Source organism: Anopheles marshallii, chromosome 2, assembly GCF_943734725.1.
Source record: "Anopheles marshallii chromosome 2, idAnoMarsDA_429_01, whole genome shotgun sequence".
NCBI classification, from domain to species: domain Eukaryota; kingdom Metazoa; phylum Arthropoda; class Insecta; order Diptera; family Culicidae; genus Anopheles; species Anopheles marshallii.
The window spans coordinates 20,223,050-20,244,410 of record NC_071326.1 but is presented as its reverse complement, the minus strand read 5'-3'; the positions used below and the strand labels follow the sequence as shown (position 1 = coordinate 20,244,410).

At 43.3% G+C, this 21,361-nt stretch overlaps 1 protein-coding gene across 1 annotated transcript in view; it reads right to left on the bottom strand.

Moving 5' to 3' along the window:
- Nucleotides 1-21,361, bottom strand: part of LOC128709287 (sodium/calcium exchanger 3) — a 93,425-nt gene that overhangs the window by 30,786 nt on the left and 41,278 nt on the right. Inside the window, exons 2-3 of the mRNA XM_053804275.1 lie at nucleotides 17,533-17,624; nucleotides 10,054-10,202 (exon numbers count right to left, since the gene is read on the bottom strand). Coding sequence (XP_053660250.1) covers nucleotides 10,054-10,202; nucleotides 17,533-17,624 — 241 coding nt within the window. The remainder of the gene's footprint in view (nucleotides 1-10,053; nucleotides 10,203-17,532; nucleotides 17,625-21,361) is intronic.

The window sequence follows — 21,361 nt, the reverse complement described above, 5'->3', positions numbered from 1 at the left end:
CGGGTGCGTTTCAGTTGGTTCTTGACTTCGGTCGAGAGCGGTTGTTTGTTTCGTTACGGGCGTGAAGGTCTAGTGTAAATTTAGCCATGGGTTACGTCAACGTGGTGTTATATTTGGTGTTGCCAGCCCTCACGTTGCTTTACTACTATGTAAAGCAACACTACCGTTACTGGACAAATCGGAACATGCCGCAGCTGGAGGCATCGTTCCCCGTCGGTAACATGAAAGGCGTTGGCTCGAAGCTGCACTTCAACGATGTGTTGGGGGAAGCGTACAACAAGGGCAAAGCGCAATCGGCTCCACTCGTGGGATTATACTTCATGCTCAAGCCTATACTAATCGTGAGCGATCTGGATATGGTGAAACGGATTCTGGTAAAAGATTTCAACAGCTTCCACGATCGTGGACTGTACGTGAACGAACGGGATGACCCACTGTCCGGACATTTGTTTGCATTGGACGGTGAACGGTGGCGCTATCTGCGCAACAAGCTCAGCCCCACGTTCACCTCCGGCAAGATCAAGCAGATGTTCGTGACGATACGCGAGATCGGTGATGAGTTTCTCGCATCAGTGACACGCTACGTCGATCGGGCTGAATCGATCGATGTGAAGCTGTTGTCTCAGTGCTTTACGTGCGATGTGGTAGGCTCGTGTGCCTTCGGATTGCAGTGCAATTCGTTGAAAAACGAGGGCTCCAAGTTGCTCGAAATCGGTGACAAAGTGTTTAAACCATCTGCCTGGCGTAACATGGTTACTTTTCTGCAAATTTCCTATAAGGAGATAGCGAAACGGTTACATATGCCAGTGCTTCCTTCCGATGTGTCATCATTTTTCATGCCACTAGTGACTGAGACGGTCAGCGATCGGGAACGGAACGCGACTGAACGGCCCGATTTCCTCAATCTGTTGATACAACTCAAGAACAAGGGCACGGTCGAGGATGACGCGGCCGACGGGCAGGAAAAGCTAACGCTAGACGAGGTGGCTGCCCAGGCGTTTGTGTTTTTCTTTGCCGGGTTTGAAACCTCCTCAACCACACTCTCGTTTGCGCTGTTCGAGCTGGCCAACAATCCAGAGATTCAGGAGCGGGTGCGTGCCGAAGTGTTGGAAAAGCTGAAACTTCACGACGGCCAGATTACGTACGATGCACTCAAAGAGATGACGTACCTCGATCAGGTCATTAATGGTAAATTACGCAGCGACGGCACTGCTGACACTCGCCGAGCGCTCGAGTGTCAATTGAGCTCCTCTCATTATACCCATCTTTCCACCCATTCGCAGAGACACTTCGCATGTATCCACCGGTGCCGCAGTTGATACGCGTCGCAACGCAACCGTACGCGGTGGAGACAGCGAAGGTGACGCTAGAGCGTGACACGATGCTGATGATACCGATCTACGCGATACATCACGATGCGACCATCTATCCCGACCCGGAACGTTTCGACCCCGACCGGTTCGCATCGGACGCGGTACACTCCAGACATACGCACGCATTTTTACCGTTCGGCGATGGGCCGCGCAATTGCATCGGGATGCGATTTGGACTGCTGGAGGTGAAGTTCGGCATTGTGCAGATGGTGAGCAAACTGCGCTTTACCGTCAGCTCGCGAATGAAGATGCCGATGACGTTGTCCAAAACGGCTACCATTCTGGAGGCCGAAGGCGGCATCTGGTTGAATGGAGCAAAGCTGCAGTGAAGGTTGGGAGGACTAGATAAATAGTCACATCATTAAGCTATCTCCTTCATCGCTGATGTCCGTTGACAGTGTGTGGTGTTGGTATCTTATCATTTAACATACAACAGAAGATGCAAGCGTTTTGCAAACAGAAATCACGCGCTAGGGTTACTTACTGTTACAACCATCCCGTCAATGTATGACTGTTTGCAACAAAAGGTAAATAACAACCAAAAAAAAAACGTGAGAAAGAAATACAATTCAAAGTTGTTCTAAATTATGACAATATGAGTGAGTGAAATTGAAAAATTGCGTGAAATTGAGCTACAAAACTAACTGCTACTAAACAGCAAAGAATAATTGTGTGGCTATGAGGCAGAACGTTTCTATTTATTATAAGTGTGACAACAATTCAGGAAAGGTAAATGAAATCGATTACACGAATTATTGTAACTAATCAGCTACATAAACTATCCACCTTGTGTTAGGAATCTTTGAAGAAATCATGACACCCCATCTAGAGCAGAATTATGAACTCCTAAGATGAAGCAAAATGAACTTATTTAAGTATAAAATGAACTTCACAAACAAATTTACAGTTGCAGACTAAATGGCGGGAAGACTAGAAGCTTCTTTCCAGAGTTCAGCAGTTACACATATTACAGCCAGCTTATTGGACGTTTGCACAATAAGCTACATTTCATTACCATTTCTGATGAGCAGCATTTACTTTGTAACAATTATTGGTAAAAAGTCACTCTAACCCAAACAATACCGAATTAATACAATAAATAGCAAAACTCGTACATCATTATTCTATATTTTACGACAGCTAACCTCAACGACTGTTAATGACGCTCCTTTCTTTTGGCCTGGATGCAGCGGTTTGATGGCAAGATCATAAATCAACATTCCCAAGCAATATGTTAATGTTCCCATATTCCGCTAGGAGGTGACCTTTGGCTCTGCATCCACCTCAGCCGAAAGTCATAAGTGATGAGCACCACCTGCGCGAATTTTCGCGTCCTGCATTGAATGGAGGGGTGATTGTTTGAGCGTACAATAAATTACAATTAATTTCTTATCCCCACCGTCCTTTGCATACGCTGGCCCCATTCTATTGGCTCTATTGTGTGTCGTCTCGGAGGGTGGTGTCTATTGTGAAGGGCTGGTCGCGAAAGCTTTTCACCAGCCGTGATGATGCACCATTCGGTGGTTGGTTCGCGTAGTAGGACTCACCGTTGACAAATGGTGGCCGGCAGGTGGTGCCAACCAGTGGCCCAGTGCTGGGACACGCCCGAGCTACTCAATAGAACCGAAGAACGATAAATTTGCCAACTCATTGGAAAGTGGAAAAGGGGGACGAGGTCTTGTGCCCGGTGCCCCCTGGCCTGCTGCTGCTTTTGTCTGTGAAATGACTTCCGCATGGGTGTATAGGTGAAGCGACCGTAACGCTACCGAACGCACACTTTGACGGTTGGTCGAATTTTCCCAAGGAAAATTGCAATCGGCATTAAACTGAACGGCAATATTTCTTCTCCCACCCCCTTTGTGCACCTTAACTGACGGTGAACGGAACTGGATGTACGCTTTTGGGTGGTTGTTTCGATTGGCAACGGTGGAATATTACCGTTTAGAAATGGCACACCGAAATTGAATTAAATTTTATTTCTATCATGTAGTTCCAGCGTCGCCACTGCCACCCGGTGCCATTCATGAACCTTCCGTTTACATTTGTGTTTATCATGCTTTATTCTTCCCCAGCACATAACTACAGTATAAAGTTACGCTTACGCGGTACAGAACGACCTTGTTTGCCATTCGGCGGTCTCTAGGATATTCACTCTCTCCCCCTTCACAAGCTCGCGCAGTAATGCGGCCGTTACCGCTTTGACATGGTGTTGTGCGGAATGCGTGCATTTGGGCGCGAGCGTGTACTCGCCCGTGCTGCTCCCTACACACCGAATTTTGATCGATTCCCGGCTGCCGGCAGTCCGACCATTTCGCACGGTGATTGTGTCGTAAAACAATAGTACTACAAATTTGTGCTTGATATTATTTTTTTTGTTTTTGCGAGGAATGAAAAAGCACACCACACATCATGTACAGTCCGAAATGGTACGGCATCGTAAATGGTTGATGTGTACGTGGTTGTGCTGATGCTCACTCCACCGTTGGATGTGGTTGGGGATGTGCGAACGGCAGCAGTAGATGGACGTTTAACAGGTACCATTCATGGGCAACGTTAATGAAATGAAGTGTGCTGCCAGGGCACGCTAAATAGTCCGTTTAATTACGCACAATTGATCAATTACGGGTGTTCTTGTGGCGAAATGATACACACACACGCACACAAATGAGTGCGAGCATGCAGCAAAAGGTACATGTTTGCTATGCAAATGAGCCGCCCGCACGTGACTGTGTTGTGGGATTGATGCGATTTTCTCAATGGTCAAACAAAACAAAGCCATAAATTCAACGCGCTGTGGCAGATTGTAATTTTAGAACGAAACCGGAGGTATTTTGTGCTGCGCCTAATACGTATCCATCTGTTTAGAGTTCTATTGAAATGTACACACAATGCCGTATGGTACAATACATGGATTAATGTGGCCTGCTTTTTAAAAAGGATATGATTCATCGTTTCGTATTTTGGTGTGAAATTTCATAAATCATACAAAAGCACCAAAGCCATTTGCAGAAACAAGCTCAATGGATGAAAAATTCGTCAACCTTTCAATGTTGAACGCATCCATCGCCGTATCCTACCTCGCACCGAATGCTAACAACCATATTCAGCACGTTAAAACGTGTAACGTGCGGAAAGAAGGAAAGAAATTGACACAAATATGTCGTTCGCCGTTAAGCACAAATCATAAAGCTCTCGCATTTATCAGAACAAGCAAGCAACCCCTCCGGCATTGTCGTTTCACGGGGATTGTAACCCGGAAACATGCTCCAGGCTGGTTGTGGTACCAACGTGACGTTCACTAAACCCGTCTCTCCCCTCTCCATCCCCCGCCAGAAAAGCTTCATTGACAAAATCGAACGTCTTCGCGTCGCGCTCGTCCGCGTTGCCGGCTTTGGCGAACCAGGTGAACCGCAGGAGAATTCGCTCGCATCGTTTGGTTGTGCTTTATCGCCTTCATCGACATGCTGACGAACGGGATGAAGCGAACGGTAAGCCATTAGATTGCCAATAAAGCTTTAATGTCATTACTGGTATCTTATGATGGAATATATGCCCATTTTCCGCGAAATAAATCGTAGTTGTGCATATAAAAGACAGACATTACCGAAATGTAGACAAGAGTTAAGAAGGGTGATGTAAACGGTTAGAGAATTTTTCAAACGAAATGATTTTTTTGGAGAAATAAACGCTGATAGTGCTTTGACTTTCACATTCACATTCATTTGCTGAAAGTTTTCATGGGTAACATAAGAAAAACGCCCCCGAATATACCTCTGGAGTTTATGTTCGGCGATGTGAAATGTTGTCCCAGCAGGGATGAAAGTTGTCTGTTTGCTTTTTTAAATCCTTCAAAACGGAAACATCCCCGGTGAATCAAACCCTCACCGAAGCCCCCTAGCCACAGGCCAGCCGAAAGATAAGCCCAAAACGGGCCGCTGTGTGGTGGAAAAAGTAAATGGACGAAATGGTTTCAAGAAAACTGCACAACAACATAAAAAACACACACACACACACAAAGTGGAAGAGAAACATAAACACCGAAAAGAAAACGGGAAAGGCACCTAATACCGTCAACCGAACCATCAGGGTTTATTGAATTCGTTGCCATAAATATAACTTTGTTATCGAGTGGTTGACGAAAGTGAAGCGGTCGAAAAGAAGCGCATGGCTTTTTTATGAGTCCCTTTTTTGCCCTCGGTTCGGAGTAAAATCTGTGTACCGAAACGAGGGGCACTCTCGGGGAAGAAAAATGCAGAACGACTTTACACACGGTACCCTTATGTTCCAATCGAGGTATCGTGCATCGTTCTTAGCTTTTGTGAGGATTATCAGCTGTACGGATGCGAACAGTGCTCGAAGATGCAGAACAGGGAGCAAACAAAGAGAAACACATTCAACGTAACAATATCAATCCATGCCCGTGGTCCCAATCCAAAAGCCTCATGGATGAACTCATAAAATCCGAGCTATTGGCTCGGTCACTGGGCTCGGAAAGATGGACAGCCCAACGGGCGTGAAAATGACCGTATAACTAACCATTTCGGCTGAGTTGGGCAATCAATTCTTCGGAGGTAGCATTGTGCTTCACGGCATGCCTCAAAAGGAGGCAACTGATTGGTTCGAGTATTGATGTTTGAAATGGTACTTTAAAAGTAAAGAATTCAGTGGCTCCTACTTTACTCTGAACACTGCATTAAAAGCTCACATTTTATCAGTGAAAATACTGTTTGGAAAAATACACATCCATGAGTTTGATAGCAAACTTACCCAAAGCTCCGCTGATAGCAACGATCATAGCTTACATGGTGCAGTTCAGTGTAGTTCATGTGGGTTTTTGCTTGCACTTACCTGAAAAAAATGAAGCATAAAAGCATAATTAGCATAATAATCAGTTAGTATGTTGGTTTTGCGTTCCCAACTCTTCACGTTCCAGCCAATCTCCCCAAACAAGCTACTTAACTCTCATTTATATTTCCTTCCCATCTTTAGCTGATTATATTTTCATCCCATTCATTAAGAGTGTAATAAATGTGTCATTGTGTTTTGTAAAGTATAATGTTCATAGCAAACTCATTTTGCCTCCTTCCCAACCACCACCCATCACCATGTTGAGGCACAGGCACATTCATTGAGGCAAAACTTTCCACGGCCAACTTCTCGATGGTAGCATGTGTAGTACCAACCTGTAACCTTCAAAGCAATCGTGGCACAAACTCAATCCGTACCGTGTTCCCCGGCCGGCCGTCGCTCAGCACAACGCCCTCACCGGAAAAGCGGGAAAAGTTTTAATGAGCAATGAAATGTTCGTGTTTTATTTTCCCTCCCAACGATCGGTTTCCTCGTTGGCCTCCGGAATCCTGGAGCGAACGAACGGCACGAAAATCGAGGGGGCATTTGCTTGGCAGCAAAACCGACCGATTGGTTGAATTTAATTTGCGCCATCCGACGTTGGGTTCCGTTTGCATGAGTCACACAATTTGCACGCATCTTTCCGCGGTAACGGTGCGACGAAAAGGAACGCACAGCAACAGTGCGGGACTGTTTCGTGTTTGACACCGTGACGCTGACTGACTGACCGATTGAGGTGGCCCCAGTGGCTCGGCAATCGGTCGACATAAATGGATCGGTACGATGGATTTTACATCGATTGGACCGATTGAGGTGGCCCCAGTGGCTCGGCAATCGATCGACATAAATGGATCGGTACGATGGATTACATCGAACGGTTCGATTTGACGGATTAAATAAACTTACAAACCTCTGTGGTAGTGTACGTTCTCTAAATGCTCGGAGTCGTCGGAATGTCAAGCGGTTGCCTGCAATGTTTGGTATGTTTGAAGAATTTTTAGACAAAATATCTGCGGAGCCATTCTAGCGTGAACATCCAGGGATGCCTTGTGATATGTAGGCAAACAAAACAATCTATTTGATATTGAATATAGTTTCAATGTTGTGCCCTGATCTAGAAAATAACCCTGTTTTAACTAAACAGGTAAGCAACAGCAAACTCTAGTAACATTTTACACTTGATAACAGCTGGTAGTAAATCAACTTCGTCAATAAATAGTGCTAACATTCATTAATAAATTTGATACGCGAATTCAACGCTTGAAGTAAATTCGAGAAATAATAACTCAAACTGAACACATTACACACATCCACGCTGGTGCGTTTATATCTTTATAGGACGAGCCTCCACCGGAGCGGGTCATAAATATTCTTGAGGACGCATTAATCCAATTACAGAAAATTTTATGAACGTATAGCATGGCTGAGGACGTGGGGTGCAAAACTTTGCAATCATTTATTAGGTCATATTTGAATGTTGATACTAATTAAGAGGATTATAAACTTATCCCAACGCTTTCCATCGGGCAGGTGTTCCCATTCAATTTGGAACATTTTTACACAGTTCGTTCGCACAGTTCTTGCGTAAAATTGAAGCTTTAAATACATTTAACTTGAGATCGCGATCGTTTCGCATTAGCCCGGTGGAATGGTACTGGCAAACCTCCTACTTGTCATCGTTTATAAATATCATTTCCATAATCCAAAACCCAATTTGCAAGCCATCGTTTTGTAAAACTTCCATCGCAGTGAAGCAGCTGTAAAAAGCGTTGCTTTACTTCCACCATCAAGGTTTACGATCCACCCCGTGGTACGGTTTTGCCCCGTGGATAAGACAATGTTCGAACGTAATGAAGCGGAAAAGCGCCATGCAGGAAACCACCCGCAGTGCCCGCTGATCAAAAGCTTTCTTCTTTATCGTCATCATCTTCATCATCATCATCATCGTTCGATTGCAGTTGCCGAGTAATGCCATCACATTCCGTCCCCGGCATCTTGTGCCGCCGGACAGTGCGGAAAACCGCAGGAAAATTCTAACCAACGGGAACATTCCTTGGCGTGGCTTGGCTTTGGGTATTGCCGATGGCCCGAATGAGCAGCGAATCAAGGAAGGGAAAACCGCAGCATGTAAAATTACTTATCTATTGCAGTGACCGTTTTGGTTTCCTTCCATTCCGTGGTTTTATTTGATGAATCCTTACCGAATGGATGGACGATTTCCGTACACTTTGGAATGGTCAGTTTGTTTGCGAACCGTCAGCTGAAGCCCAGAATTGCCAGCTGTGGCAGCGATATTTTTTCCGTTTTTTTTGCTCTTCATTCTAAAATTGACTTTGACTTTGCAAGTGAACAAAACGCATATTTTGCCTAGAAAACGAATTCTTCGCTGGAGCGGAACGAAGCCAAACAAATTGTGAAATGAAGCATAGTGAAGCAAAGCAAGGGAGGAAAGATTGCCTAGCATCGCAAGACAACCGCTGATTCCATTATTACCTATATTGATCTGAACAAAAGGTCTGACTGCTTTTTAAAGAGCAACCACGGTGGAACCAAACCGTTCAATGGGACATGAAAGCGGGCAGACCAAGCGTGCTTGGTGTGGTGAAAATGCTGTCAAGATTTGTCTTGATTCACGAGGTGCCCACAGCAAGCGTACGGAAAATACGCTAAGTACGGCCACCATGCTTAAGCTCCGTCACGCTGACAAGTTCACTTTTTTTAACGTGCAGTGAAGCGTACGCCCGAAGAAGGGATGATTGGAAAACATCGTTTAAATTAGGTCATCTCGATTGAAGCCCTGCGTCTGTGCCGGATGGGTGAGAGTCGGTGGGGTGTGTTCTTTCATCAGCAGAATAGATGAACATTTGCCCTCACAGACGGCGTCGCAAGGCGTCTATTTTCCTAGCACCACCCCGCAAGGTCCTTTCCGCCCCATGTTGCACACAGGCGACCAAATTATCATCCCCGCGGTGCATCGACCCCGGGGGCATACGAGTGCAGTTTTCTGCTGGATCAAGCGCAGATGGAAAGATTTCAACTATTTTATTGACTTTTTCGACGCCCCGGTCGAAGACTTCTCGCCTGCTAGCTGGCCGGGCTGCCAGCACCGATGATGATGGCGTCCTTAGTTTGGCTATTCACTTTGCTCGACACGATGACGGCAATCGACTGTTCGCGAAGCTGACAGTCGCACGAAAGTGTTTGCCACCCGCGGCTGTAACCGTGGCAAGATGTTGACGAGAGAGAGTAGGACCTCTTTCTGAGTGAAGATGTGGCAAGTCCTGATGAGAATTTGATGGTTTGTTTGTTTTTTCTGCGTCTTGTTGCACTGTGCGAATGTAACGCGGTGCCACTCAGTTGAGTTTATTGGCAAAGACCCTAAGGAGGCGTCGTTGCATGCACGGCGCTTTGCAATGGTTGAACGGTGCAGTAAATCCGCTCAAGTGTCGAGCAATCTGCTGGTGATTGTAGTTATATCCGTTTGCAATAGTACAGCTTTATGCACCGTCATCAACACGGCAGATGCGTTTGTATTAACTCCATTTTGGAGATGCAATTGACAACGCCTGGGGGAACTTTACAGTAATGTTTAGCATCCCCTCCTAGCAGCGGAGGGTGATGAGATTGTTTAAAGTTTGTTTGAGATTAATGGAAGAAGTAGAATCAAGTTGTTCCCTAAACTTGTTTACTGTTTAAATAATAAATCTTGAGATGAAAGTGTATTTTCCGCTATTGGATGTCGTCAAAAATGCTTATCTGTTTAACACCGAAATAGATTGTACTTAAACGGCTAAAACCCAAATAATTATCCCAACTAACTGCCGTTACTTACCTTAAATTCTTTACTTTCTTTTATCCTAAGTTGTGCCCTAACAATATCACCAGCCTTCGGCCGTCCGAGCAGTGCCATTTTGTCTTCTTCCGTTAGCTCTTCGGGAGCTTTCCTTTCTGCCGCCTCGATGATGCCTGTCACATGATCATCTGATCGTACGGGATGAGCATGGTGGATGTTTGCACGTGTGGCATCCGGCACAATGGTCGTGTCAGCCAAACGATGAGGAAAATAAACATCAAGAAAATCAATTAGTATCCAGCATCACACAGGTATGTTCGACTGTATCAAAAGAACGATTTAAAAAGTGTTTTAGAACAAAAAAAAAAAATGATACAAAATGTACAGGAAAACTAACAATAACAAAGGAACATAGTTTTGATAACACTTTGAACAAGAGAAATGTATAGAAAAAGAGACAGAAAAAATGAAAATCAACATAAAAGGAAAACAAAAATTTAGTTAAAGAAAATCATTTGAAGCCAAAAAGAAAAAAGTAAAAAATGAAAATGAAAAGAACGAAAACCAAATAAAATCAATAAACTTAAAGAAAACATACAATCACCATGAAAACGAAAATTTGGACAAATGTTTGAACGCATGAACTTTGCATGGTACATGGGACAGACGTATACAATCAAGAAGTCAAATAAAGGAAACAAGAAAAAAAATTGTAGCACAATGATCTGAAAAGTGAAACGATAGCTTGAGCATAATTTTCGCAGTTATTGGTTTGCTGTTGGTAGAAGGTGTACGGGAGAGAATCGGATTTGCATTTGCTTGCTGTGGCTGGCAGTGGATGTCAACGACATGGGCGTACAGGGGAAGGTTGGCATTTGTATACAGATGTGTGGGTGGTTCTTTGCTATATGCTGCCCAAAACACAGCAAACCCATTGCGTGGCAGTACAGCGGACATGGACATGGTGATTTGCAGAACGTGAAACAAGACTGCAGCGGGTTTTCGTATTTAAATTTTAGGGTTTTGGTTGTTGTGTTTGCGAAATATTTTTGCTTGAGAAACGTGTATGTGTGCATGGTGTATGTTGGCAAGTTGCAGTGTTGCGATGGGAGAGCACGGGGTGATTGTGTTTTGTGGTGAGGTTGGGTGTTTGGAATGTACGGTACAACTTCTGCTTGTCACTTTGTGTGAAAAGGACATACTAAACCGTTGGAAGGAGAAGGACAGAAGGACATCAATGCAAAACACACTGTAGAGTGTACGGGACGTGAGGGAAACATACAATCCTCCTGGTGGCACTCAAGTGGTGGTAACTCTGTTTTTTTTATCTGAAGTTGTTGTTAAATTTTCTGCGGTTGCCTTAGACGGTGGAATTGACGGGTCGTGAGCGGGTGGTTTGTTCAAGAACAACATGGGTTTTTTGAAGAAAAATGATAAAAAACCCCATTCTGAAGGCGAGAAAGAAGCAGACAGAGGAGATTAGACGAAAACTAGAAGGATTTGGAGTACGGGTACGTTCCATGTGTTTGTCTGTGTGTGAGACCTGCAAATGGGGAAGGCCATAGTTGGTGGCAAAATGGATAACACCGGTAGAACCGTGACAGGATGTGGGTTATCGGCAAAGCTCAAAATTGTGTGTCAGGAAAGAAAAAAAAAAAGAGCCGTGACGAGGATTTTTGTTGATTTTTCTGATAAAGCAAAGCAATTTGTTGCAACGGAAACTGAACGCAAAAAAAAAATCCCAAACGAACACAATGAAAATCAAAAAGAAAAACCTTGAAACATGAGCTTTGAGCTAGACGGACAAATGAGATGCAGAACGGGAATGGTAAGCGCACTAAACAAGATGGCACCGCTGTTGGTAAGAATGAAACAAGCACTAACATTCAAACGAAACATTTTTTTTTGTTGCTGCTGAATGTGATTTTTACAGATCTTGAATAAATGAATTTTGAAGCAAATGGAAATTGTAGTAAAAAAACATTTTTTTTTTGCAAAACAAACAAAAAACAAAATCGACGTTGCGGAGCCGTTTTGAAGAAATCTGCGCGCACAAAACACAAAGCTTACGACAATAGAAAAGAAACAAAAGAGCACAATCAGGGAAACATAGAAAGCAAAGCATGCAAGCCTAAACACGTTGCACATTTTAGAATTCGTCGCTCAAAGCGTGATGAGATATGAAATCGGAATAAATTAAGATTAAGATAGTAGTGTAAAAAAAAACGAAGAATAAAAAAGTAGAAATTAGCGGCACATTAAGCTGTAGCAGATACTATATAATTGTATAAAACTCATGTACAGCTTCTATGAAACGCACAAGAAACGTGCTGGCAAGTAGCAAGTGTGCATACACGATGGTAACATTCGGAATGAAAAGGAACTCATTTACCTGGAGTGTGTTGGTGGTTTTTAACGTTCATTATTTGAAATTGGAAACACGTAGGTTTCGTTAATTTATGGTTTTAGTATGCATAGAATTTAAATAGGATCAAACAAAAGTGTAACTAGTGCACGGCGGGGGCGGTGCTGTTTTGCATGATTTTTGGCATTCTGCTGTTCAAAGGACTGGGCGTCTCCATGTAAGACGAACCAGGCGTCTCCATTGAACGGAGTTGTAATTTAATTTAAAACTTTAATACCAAAATTTTGAAAATTATGTTTAAAGAAAATTATAATATTGATTAATTGCTTCTTTTACAATATATTATTTTTCGAGGTGTTTATTAATGATTATTTTGGGAAGAAAGTTGGCCGTTCATATCACTTGTTACTAATTGTAAATTTTCCAACTTTACCGGATCTAGCGTTGAAACGTATAATGAATAAGCATGAGGGTGGCAAGAGTGAATGGACAAAACGGTGCATCGTGTGGTGCAGAGAGAGATAAAAGTTCGGTGGCAAGTATGCCTCCCGGATGGGGCCATCCCGTGCCGCAAGGAGCTCCAAGCAGAGGCATCAAGCTGCCCTCGAAGGTGCTTTGCAAAGAAACGGTGGAAGCGATATGTACTCGTGCAAAACAGTGCATCCGGATAATAGGGGAAGCTCGTAAAATAAAGTTGCATGTATGTACAAACGAAAAAACGAAAGAAAGTATTACTTACAAAAACAACGCCATCCATCAATATTGCGCACAGTGACAACATGGTTTGCGTACACATTCGTGTTCAATTTGCAGTTTTGTTCAAACATTGGTGGGTTTTGGTTTGTTTGTTTTTTTTTTTTTTTGCATCATTATGTTTCATAAACAACATCGACACGGAAGCGTAACGATAGGTTTCAATCGTCATCCCAATTATACATTTGTCAGAGTACGGGTTTTTTTTTGTTTTTGCAGCCCATCATCGATGATCGTCCGTTGACGGTGTTGGTCCCGGTTTTTTGTTTGTTTTGTTTTCGTTTTTGATTTCAATCAAAACCAATCGAACATCCGGCACAGAAGTGTGACAGATATTGACACATGGTTTGCAATGTTTTGTTGGTAATTTCCGTTTCCAATCGATATGGTCGGTACGCGAGCGGTTGCGAAGTAGTCGTTTAGTTTTTTGTTGGTTTCGGTAAGTGACGGGGCGAAGATGAGTGACCGTGAGTGGTCCATTGCACGTACGGTGACGTAACCGCCAGGTTATGCCGGATGCAGATACAGGTTGTCATGTGGTTGGAATTGGCCGCGGACAGGTTGCAGATGTTGTGTACGATTTCAGTGAACGGTATGGTTGATTATGGAATATAATTTTTCGTGCACAAATTGGTGGAATGTCATCGCATCAGATTTATACATTCGTGGTTAAGCCGTAAGCGACAACAAGAAAGAAGGAGATTAACGAGAATCAATTATAAAAAAATGCAATAGTGTGCAATATTAGCATCAAATCACGAGATATCAATAGACCAAAGTAATGTAATAGGAAAAGAAAGACAAATGGAAAGAAATCGTTTACTCGAGATCGTTGCATTAATTGTAGAACATTGTAATCAGTACGTAAGCATCAAGTAAAGAGCAGTAAAGGTAATCGACAAGGGAGAAATTATTAGTAGAGTTAATGTTAGCAGAAACAAAAGTAACAAGAGGCAACAGTGGTGATGACGGTACAATTATCGTCGATGAAATGGTTAAGTACAGTAGTAGAGATCAGCACCGTTAGTTGAAATATACATTGGTAGATGTAAGAGACAAAAAAAAGAAAAGAGAAAGAGAAAGAAAGAGAAAACCATATAATACGAAATCAACAGTAAACGTACTACGAACAAAGAAACAACGAAAAACGAATTAAGCCATACTTAATCTATCTTACACACGTAATATAACAACAACGTTCTACGCGGAACATTACTACCTATTAAGGGGAGGGCGGGAAGATTTTGAAGTATGTTGGCTTTCCTCCTAGCGTGGCAGGGCGAATTTACATGTTCTACTGGCCAACAAAAAAAAAAAGAAAACCACTCGAACACTATTGCTTCTACGCGCCTAACGAACTACTTGATGATGGGAATGCTACGAGCGCAATAGGCGGGGTCGAATCGAGCATAAAGATGGCGCTTTGACCCGAGACGGTCTCGAATCACCGTAACGATGCTAGCTTTGCTCAGCTTTGTCGCGAATACCATGGTGAGCAATTAACATATATTTCGAACCAAAAAAACTAAATCTAAAGTCAAGAAGTTGATGGTGGACATGGAGAAGAAATATATTCCAGCGCGTCATGTCAGGGGATGGGTGTTCGGAACGATACTCTTTAGAAGGTTGGCATTGCGTGCTTTTGCTGTTGTTGAAAGTTGTAGCCTTCGGGGCTACACCATAGAGCTGCGATGAGAGAAATGCGTAGCCAGCAGGATGTTTACTTTGTACTTTGCTGGGTATTGGCACAGATTGAGCGACGTGATGCCGGAAATGGGTCGGTGGTCCGGATTGAACAGTTACAAAGACATAAAGACATTGTGGAAACATAAAGGACCTACAATCGCCAATAGCTTTAGGTGAAATTAACTAAGATTAACTTCATGTTAAACTGATCTGTTGAGGTCGCTTTGCATATCAGAACGACCACCAATACATTTCCATTCATATCCCCTAGATCTCACGTCACAATGGTGACCAACACAATGATGTGAAGATGAATAATATATTCCGCATAAAAAAGAAAAACTATGGTTTGTTTGTAGTTAAAAATTTATCACCCCTAACTATCACTTAGAAACGATAAAAAAGAAATAAACACATTGTCGATGCTGTACGCGCACCGATCGTACGTTCTCGATCTCCATCCCGCCCAGGACAGTGCTCGATACGCACAGAAACTTGCGAAGAAAGCTGGTATTATTTTTATCATCATCCACGGTACAGCGACCAGCACGATAATGGTGGTGTTTGTTTAGATCGATGAGGCTAAAAAAAAATTTAATGGAGTGATTATTTTCACAATTCCACCCCCACCGCTTCCCGATCGTGAACCGTACGCAACGGAAAGGGATTGCGTGTGTACGCACACGGATTTGAATTTCTAACCCCTGCATCTCGCTAACCGGGACTGTTCCTGTTGAACGTACTGCCAGAATGGGATGATTGCATATTTGATAGTAGAAGAGTTATGGGTTGTTTATCTTTTCGACGAGCGGTCTCGAATCAACGTACTATTTGAGGATGGCAGGTCGGTGGGCAACGTACGCAACGAGAGGTTGTTTAATGAGGGGAGGAAGGTCAAAATAATGGTACACTTTGTTTACCATTGGTCGGATCGATAATTCAATTGTTTCCTCTCGCGCAAGCGGCAACAAGATTGATGTGTGGTTGGAATTGCAATCCAATGGAATTTATTGAAGTTTGATTTCTTAAGTTATGAAAAAAGTCTTCATTAAAAAAAAAGAAAGTAACCAATTTAACAAAGAAGCAGACAATAGAAAATCTTAAATGTTTCTAATGCTGTTTCATTGCAAGAAGTAGAAATAAAAACCATGGTGTGGATACACTTTGAAACATTAAAAAGACACATGAAAACAATACAATTGTTCCGCTTGTTGAACGAACGTCCATATAAAGCTACCTTTACCCGAGCAGATAGCCCATTCCAACTATATGACGATTTTATCATCCACCTTCACGGTTCGATTGCACCTGTTTCGGGGATGATGGAATTGATGATAAACCGGTTGGAAGGACACCTTTCGATCTATTGTACAATCCAATCAAGTCGCTTACGGGTTGTCGCATCAGTTTTCCCTCATACGACCACCGTACACCATAGGTGTACCGGGTTTAATGAAGTTGTCTTCGTACGGTTGGTGATGTACCATGCCTTACACATGTAGGGCGTACACCGCGAACCGATCCATTTACCAGCAGAACCACGGGAAGCGTGTGTGGTGTTGAGAATGGGAAAAATTAACATTCTGTGCACGCTGTGTCCCTCTCGGCCGAAGGATCCCCCATGGAGAGGCAGCTTCGGGGGGAAAGGTACGCGGTTCCCCTTTTGCTGGACGAGGTGTTGTTTCTTTTGTGTGTTGACTAACGAACGGTGAATAGATGACATGGGCTATGTATGTTTGTCCAGTGTACGGTGTACCGACAGGTACACAATGATGGTGGCGGCGCGTCCAGGACGACACGTCAAACGTCTCGCACTGGAGACAAAATCCTTTCCGGGCCTGCAAGAAGGCACGGGGTGCCGGGGATAACATATTCATAGCAAAACGTTCGGCCGTGGATGGTCGTGGCGTGTGAGATATGTCATGTCAAACACTGTAAAGTGGTATGCACGAGAAGCGCAAAAGGTACACGGAACGGGAAGCGGTATTCGCATGAAATCAGCAAGTCAGGCGGCATGTAGTCGTCCACTGTGCCGAATCGGCATCTTGGGTAAATTTACCATACGAATGTTTTCGGGTGGCTCCCGACAAGCTACTGTGCAGGAGTCACATGTCGTTTGTTTCTTCAAACCAAAACGTACCGCAAGCGGATATCTTCGAAATGGAAATCATGTTGGATGGCTGTAATAATTCCGCAACCACTTTTAACAAGAATTGATCTTTCATTGGACCGTCCGTGTTTGCTACGGTGGAATTCCAAGTGGAACAGATCTCTGAACGAGTAGTACAGCAAAGCACCATGCCATTTCTAACCGAGTATGTTCTGATTGAAGCTAGCAGCATCGGCCCGAGCGGCCAAAAGAAAGCAATAGTGACGAAAGAACACGGACTCTAATTCGATTCCAAATACACTAGCTTTGTAGTACGATTCCTAGGCGAACGGAACAAGCCTACCGGTGAAGCAAAACCCTGCAACGGTCGAGAGACGGCAAGGAAACCTCGGATGGAGCGAAGATATGAAACAACAGAAACATACAAAGTGAGGAAAACAAATTCTAGATCGAAACGGTGGAGAATAAAAAAAAACAACCGAAAGGCAAACGAGTGTTAAAACCAGGTGGACGTAAAGAAATCGTACGGAAGATGTTGCACGGAGCCAGACGACAATACAGGATACGCAGGATGGAGCTGCGAATCGAGATACGACCCATTTACCTCCGATTTGTTGCGGTTCGCCCAGGTTGACGTACAGCAGGACATCCTTCTCGTAGCTGCCCTCCTCAATGATCCCGAGTTGGATAACTTTCCTATGGGGGAGGAAGAGAAATGAAAGAGAAAAGAAGAGACATAAATGAAAATGTCAAAGATTGGTGTTGAATTTAATTACACGTGCTACAATATGTCAAACGGAAATCTGATGCGAGATCAAGTGTGACGTATGGTTGTTACGGTTAAATCGATTATTCATAACATGATAATGTTGAAATCAATACTGGTCTTGATTTAAATTTGCATTCCATTCCTACATGATTTTTCCAACGGATATGCACAACATTAACATTATGTTTCCTGTGTCATGACATCGTTTCATTGTGTTTTACATACTGTAAGTGGACATTAGTGCTTTAAACTTGCATTTAATTATTACTTTTAATGACGGTTGATTAACAGTAGGAGTATGCATTTTTAAAAGTTGTTCCACAACTACAGAACAGTTGCTTAATCTAAAACATTTTTTGGAAGAAATCGTTAAAATTAAAATTTGTTAAAATGACAAAAAATGCTAATATTAATGTGATTTTTTTTATATATATAACAGACAATGTCCATAAAGAAAGGATTTTCCTCGCAATGCCTCACAAAGTAAACCTTCCCTGCACGCACCGGAAGTGTTGAGATAAAAGCAAAGTTTCGCAAGACAATCAAATCACGAAGCCATGAAAAGTTCATCTCGCCACAAAATAAATTATGAAACGGATTTGCGACTTGGGTGAAAAATGTCGGTCCTGGAAGGTAGCATAGACAAAAAAAAACAACAAGAGACGCTCCCGGGGTTGAAACCAACCTTAAACCCAACGGTACAAGTTGGGTGGTTTAAGCAAACATTATCCTTGTTTGATCGCAAGTTGTTCTGTTGCTAGCCGTCCGGGAAGGACGTCATTTTGTAATCTTCGTCCTTAACGGTAACACGATTGTCACCGGGCGGGATGAAAAATAATCCAAATGAGTGTGAGCTCACCTTTAACAAGGGACACCCGTTCACGTATTGGGCAAAACTTCGACTTCAGCAAACTCGATGAGGGTTAGCAAAGTTTAAATGCGCTCTTGAAGGTTTGGCGGGTTCGGTTTAAGTTAGTACACGGTGGGAGCAATTTGCGGTGTGATTGTGTGACAGTAAATCCTAGCCGCCGGTATGTTGGTCCAATCGATTAGGCCGTCGCGTTCGGGCAGTGTTGGGTGATGTTTCAACTGTAAACAAGCAACACCCGTGCAGCGTGCCTTGTTACAGCTGTCGGACGTGATGTGTCTTCGCGTTGTCAAAAGGCATCGCGCGCCCGCTGACGGCACTGACGTGCAGATCGACAGACGGGTGCGATGGGAGTAAGCAAACCGGAACGCAGAAATCAGGAACCAACCACCATGATCATGTTGATGATGATGAGGACGAGTGAATGCTGTTGGTTGGTTGAATCGCTACCGCCACCGGAACTGGCATTGCATATTTAAACAGATTCATCCATCGGTGTGGTCCATAAACAACGCAACCAGCAACATTAGCGTTCGGAGCGTGACGCTTCCGTTCCCGGTCGGGGCCGGGGCTGATGGATGATGATGAAGCCGAACCGTTGACGCTATCCGGGTTAAATACCACCGAAACCATCGTGTTGCGGTTGCGGCATGCTTAGTTTGGCATTTGGACAGATGGAAATAGACCCGGTTTTGTATGGTTGTGTGCAACAAAATGCAGCTCAATTTTATAGGTTTACGATTCAGTAGCCCTTCAAGGGAATGATTTCAACATATATTTGTGGTTGATTAACTTAAACTACTTTAAACTAGGGATATGGGAATATACTGTGTAGTGATTAAAAGTATCGCCAGTAGCACCAGCTGAACATTAAATCTACTTTTTATGCTTGCAACCAGAAATAGATACTATGTACTTTAATTAAACAATCTAAATAAAACGAATGAATTTGAAAAACTCCACTAAAAAGCGACTACCGTTACAGTTCATGCTATCCTATACGTCTCTACACGTTGCAAAAGTTTCCTCGAAACCGACCATTGCGAACTGCAATACAAACTTTCGCCAACTGGGCGAAATAAAAACCCGCTTGTTATGGGACCCGCTCATCCACGGATGCAATTGTGCTGTGCATTAAAAAACGAACCACTGCTCGTTGCGCTCCGTGATGCTCGTATGAGCATCGCCACTAAACTTTGTGTGCGCCGTACAAAGTAAGCCCCGATGAAGCATTGCAGTGCGATGGATTCTATCACACTGTTCCTGTGGCGTGGTAGTCGCGCATTGGAACATATTGCGGATGGCAAAAAGGTGCAAAATAAAGACATAAACGATGGTTTATGGCATCGACGTATCGAGGCACTTGGTTGGTGGAGGGAATTATTATCTGTAACCGAGCAATCGTGTCATGTAGGTTTGAGTTATCAGCGGGAGAGCGTAAATATCAACAACGGAACGATGAAGCGAAGGAATTCTAGGGTTAAAAATGTGATACATTTTATGATATTGAGTGGGCTTATAAATATTTACAGTTGATTTTTTTTGTGTGAAAAGTTGAAGAATTTTTGTGCTGATTCATAAACATTTGGCATCATTTCGCCTAATGTGTAGTTCAAAGCAATATACATTGGATGAGTATTATTTAAGAAATTGTCCGAAGAATTTTCTCCACAGTGCAATGAATTAAAGCGTCTTAGTGAGTTGAGCTCAAGCTAAGTTAGATAATAATTACAACGAGCAAATGAACTAGTAACAAGGCTTAGAATCATTTTGCGTAATGAATGCTATAAATTCCTAACTTTTGCTTTCCTATTAGCAAAACTACACATTCAAATATTCATGGCAAAGAAATTAAGATGTACACCGTGTGGAGTACACACAAACGGTCATTTGCAAAACAAGGGAATGAGAAACAGTCTTCTCGCTTCTCTTTAACATTTGTTCCAGATGAACGCATTCAGTGCAAGCGTAATTAACAGTAAAAGAGTTAGCAATTAGTTGTACTTTACAAATTCCAAGACCAACTATCATTAGCATACACATTCGTACGTTTGCTACAGTTTCACCACGACCAGGTGATCAGTTTTCCACTCGATTCCTGCTCATTTATCATTTCGAATCGCTTCGAAAGTGTAGCCACACGTACAGAAAACATCATCTCGCAGTAAATGAAACCAAAACGGGCAAACTTGGTTGCGCTTGCACAATGGCGTAGCGTTCATTATCTTGATAAAACCATTAGCTGGTCACACCAAAATGAGAAAACGGAGTCGGTGCAATTTTTTTGTACGATGGTCCTGGTCCACGTTCACCAGTGTCACCGGCAAAACATCACCCGGCCAATGTGCACCCATGAAAGTGTCGACGTGGCAAAAATACCACCCGACAGCATAAAATGGCAGTACCGTGACCAATAAATTTATAATGCTGATCGTTGCCGAAGATTTGCGTTGTTTTGCATGGTTTGGTCGAGGGTTGGTTTTGCCAGGACACGACGCGGTTGTGTGGGACACGTTTTATTGTGATGCTTTTACTGTTGGCTTCCGGTTCGGTGGACAATTTTTAAGTAGGACAATAACGATCTCAAAGACATTACTGCCCGCTGGGAGTGGGGAGCGTTCCGGGTTTGCTGTTCGCGTACGGTTCGCTGCACTTCACTAGCTGGCTGGAGTGGTTTTGGTTTTGATATGGTAATAAGATTAGTACACACCGAGCGGAGAAGTTCATTCGACCTGAGACTGTGAGCATCAAGAGGAATTAAAATTCAATCAATGAGAAAACTTCTTCGATCGTGCA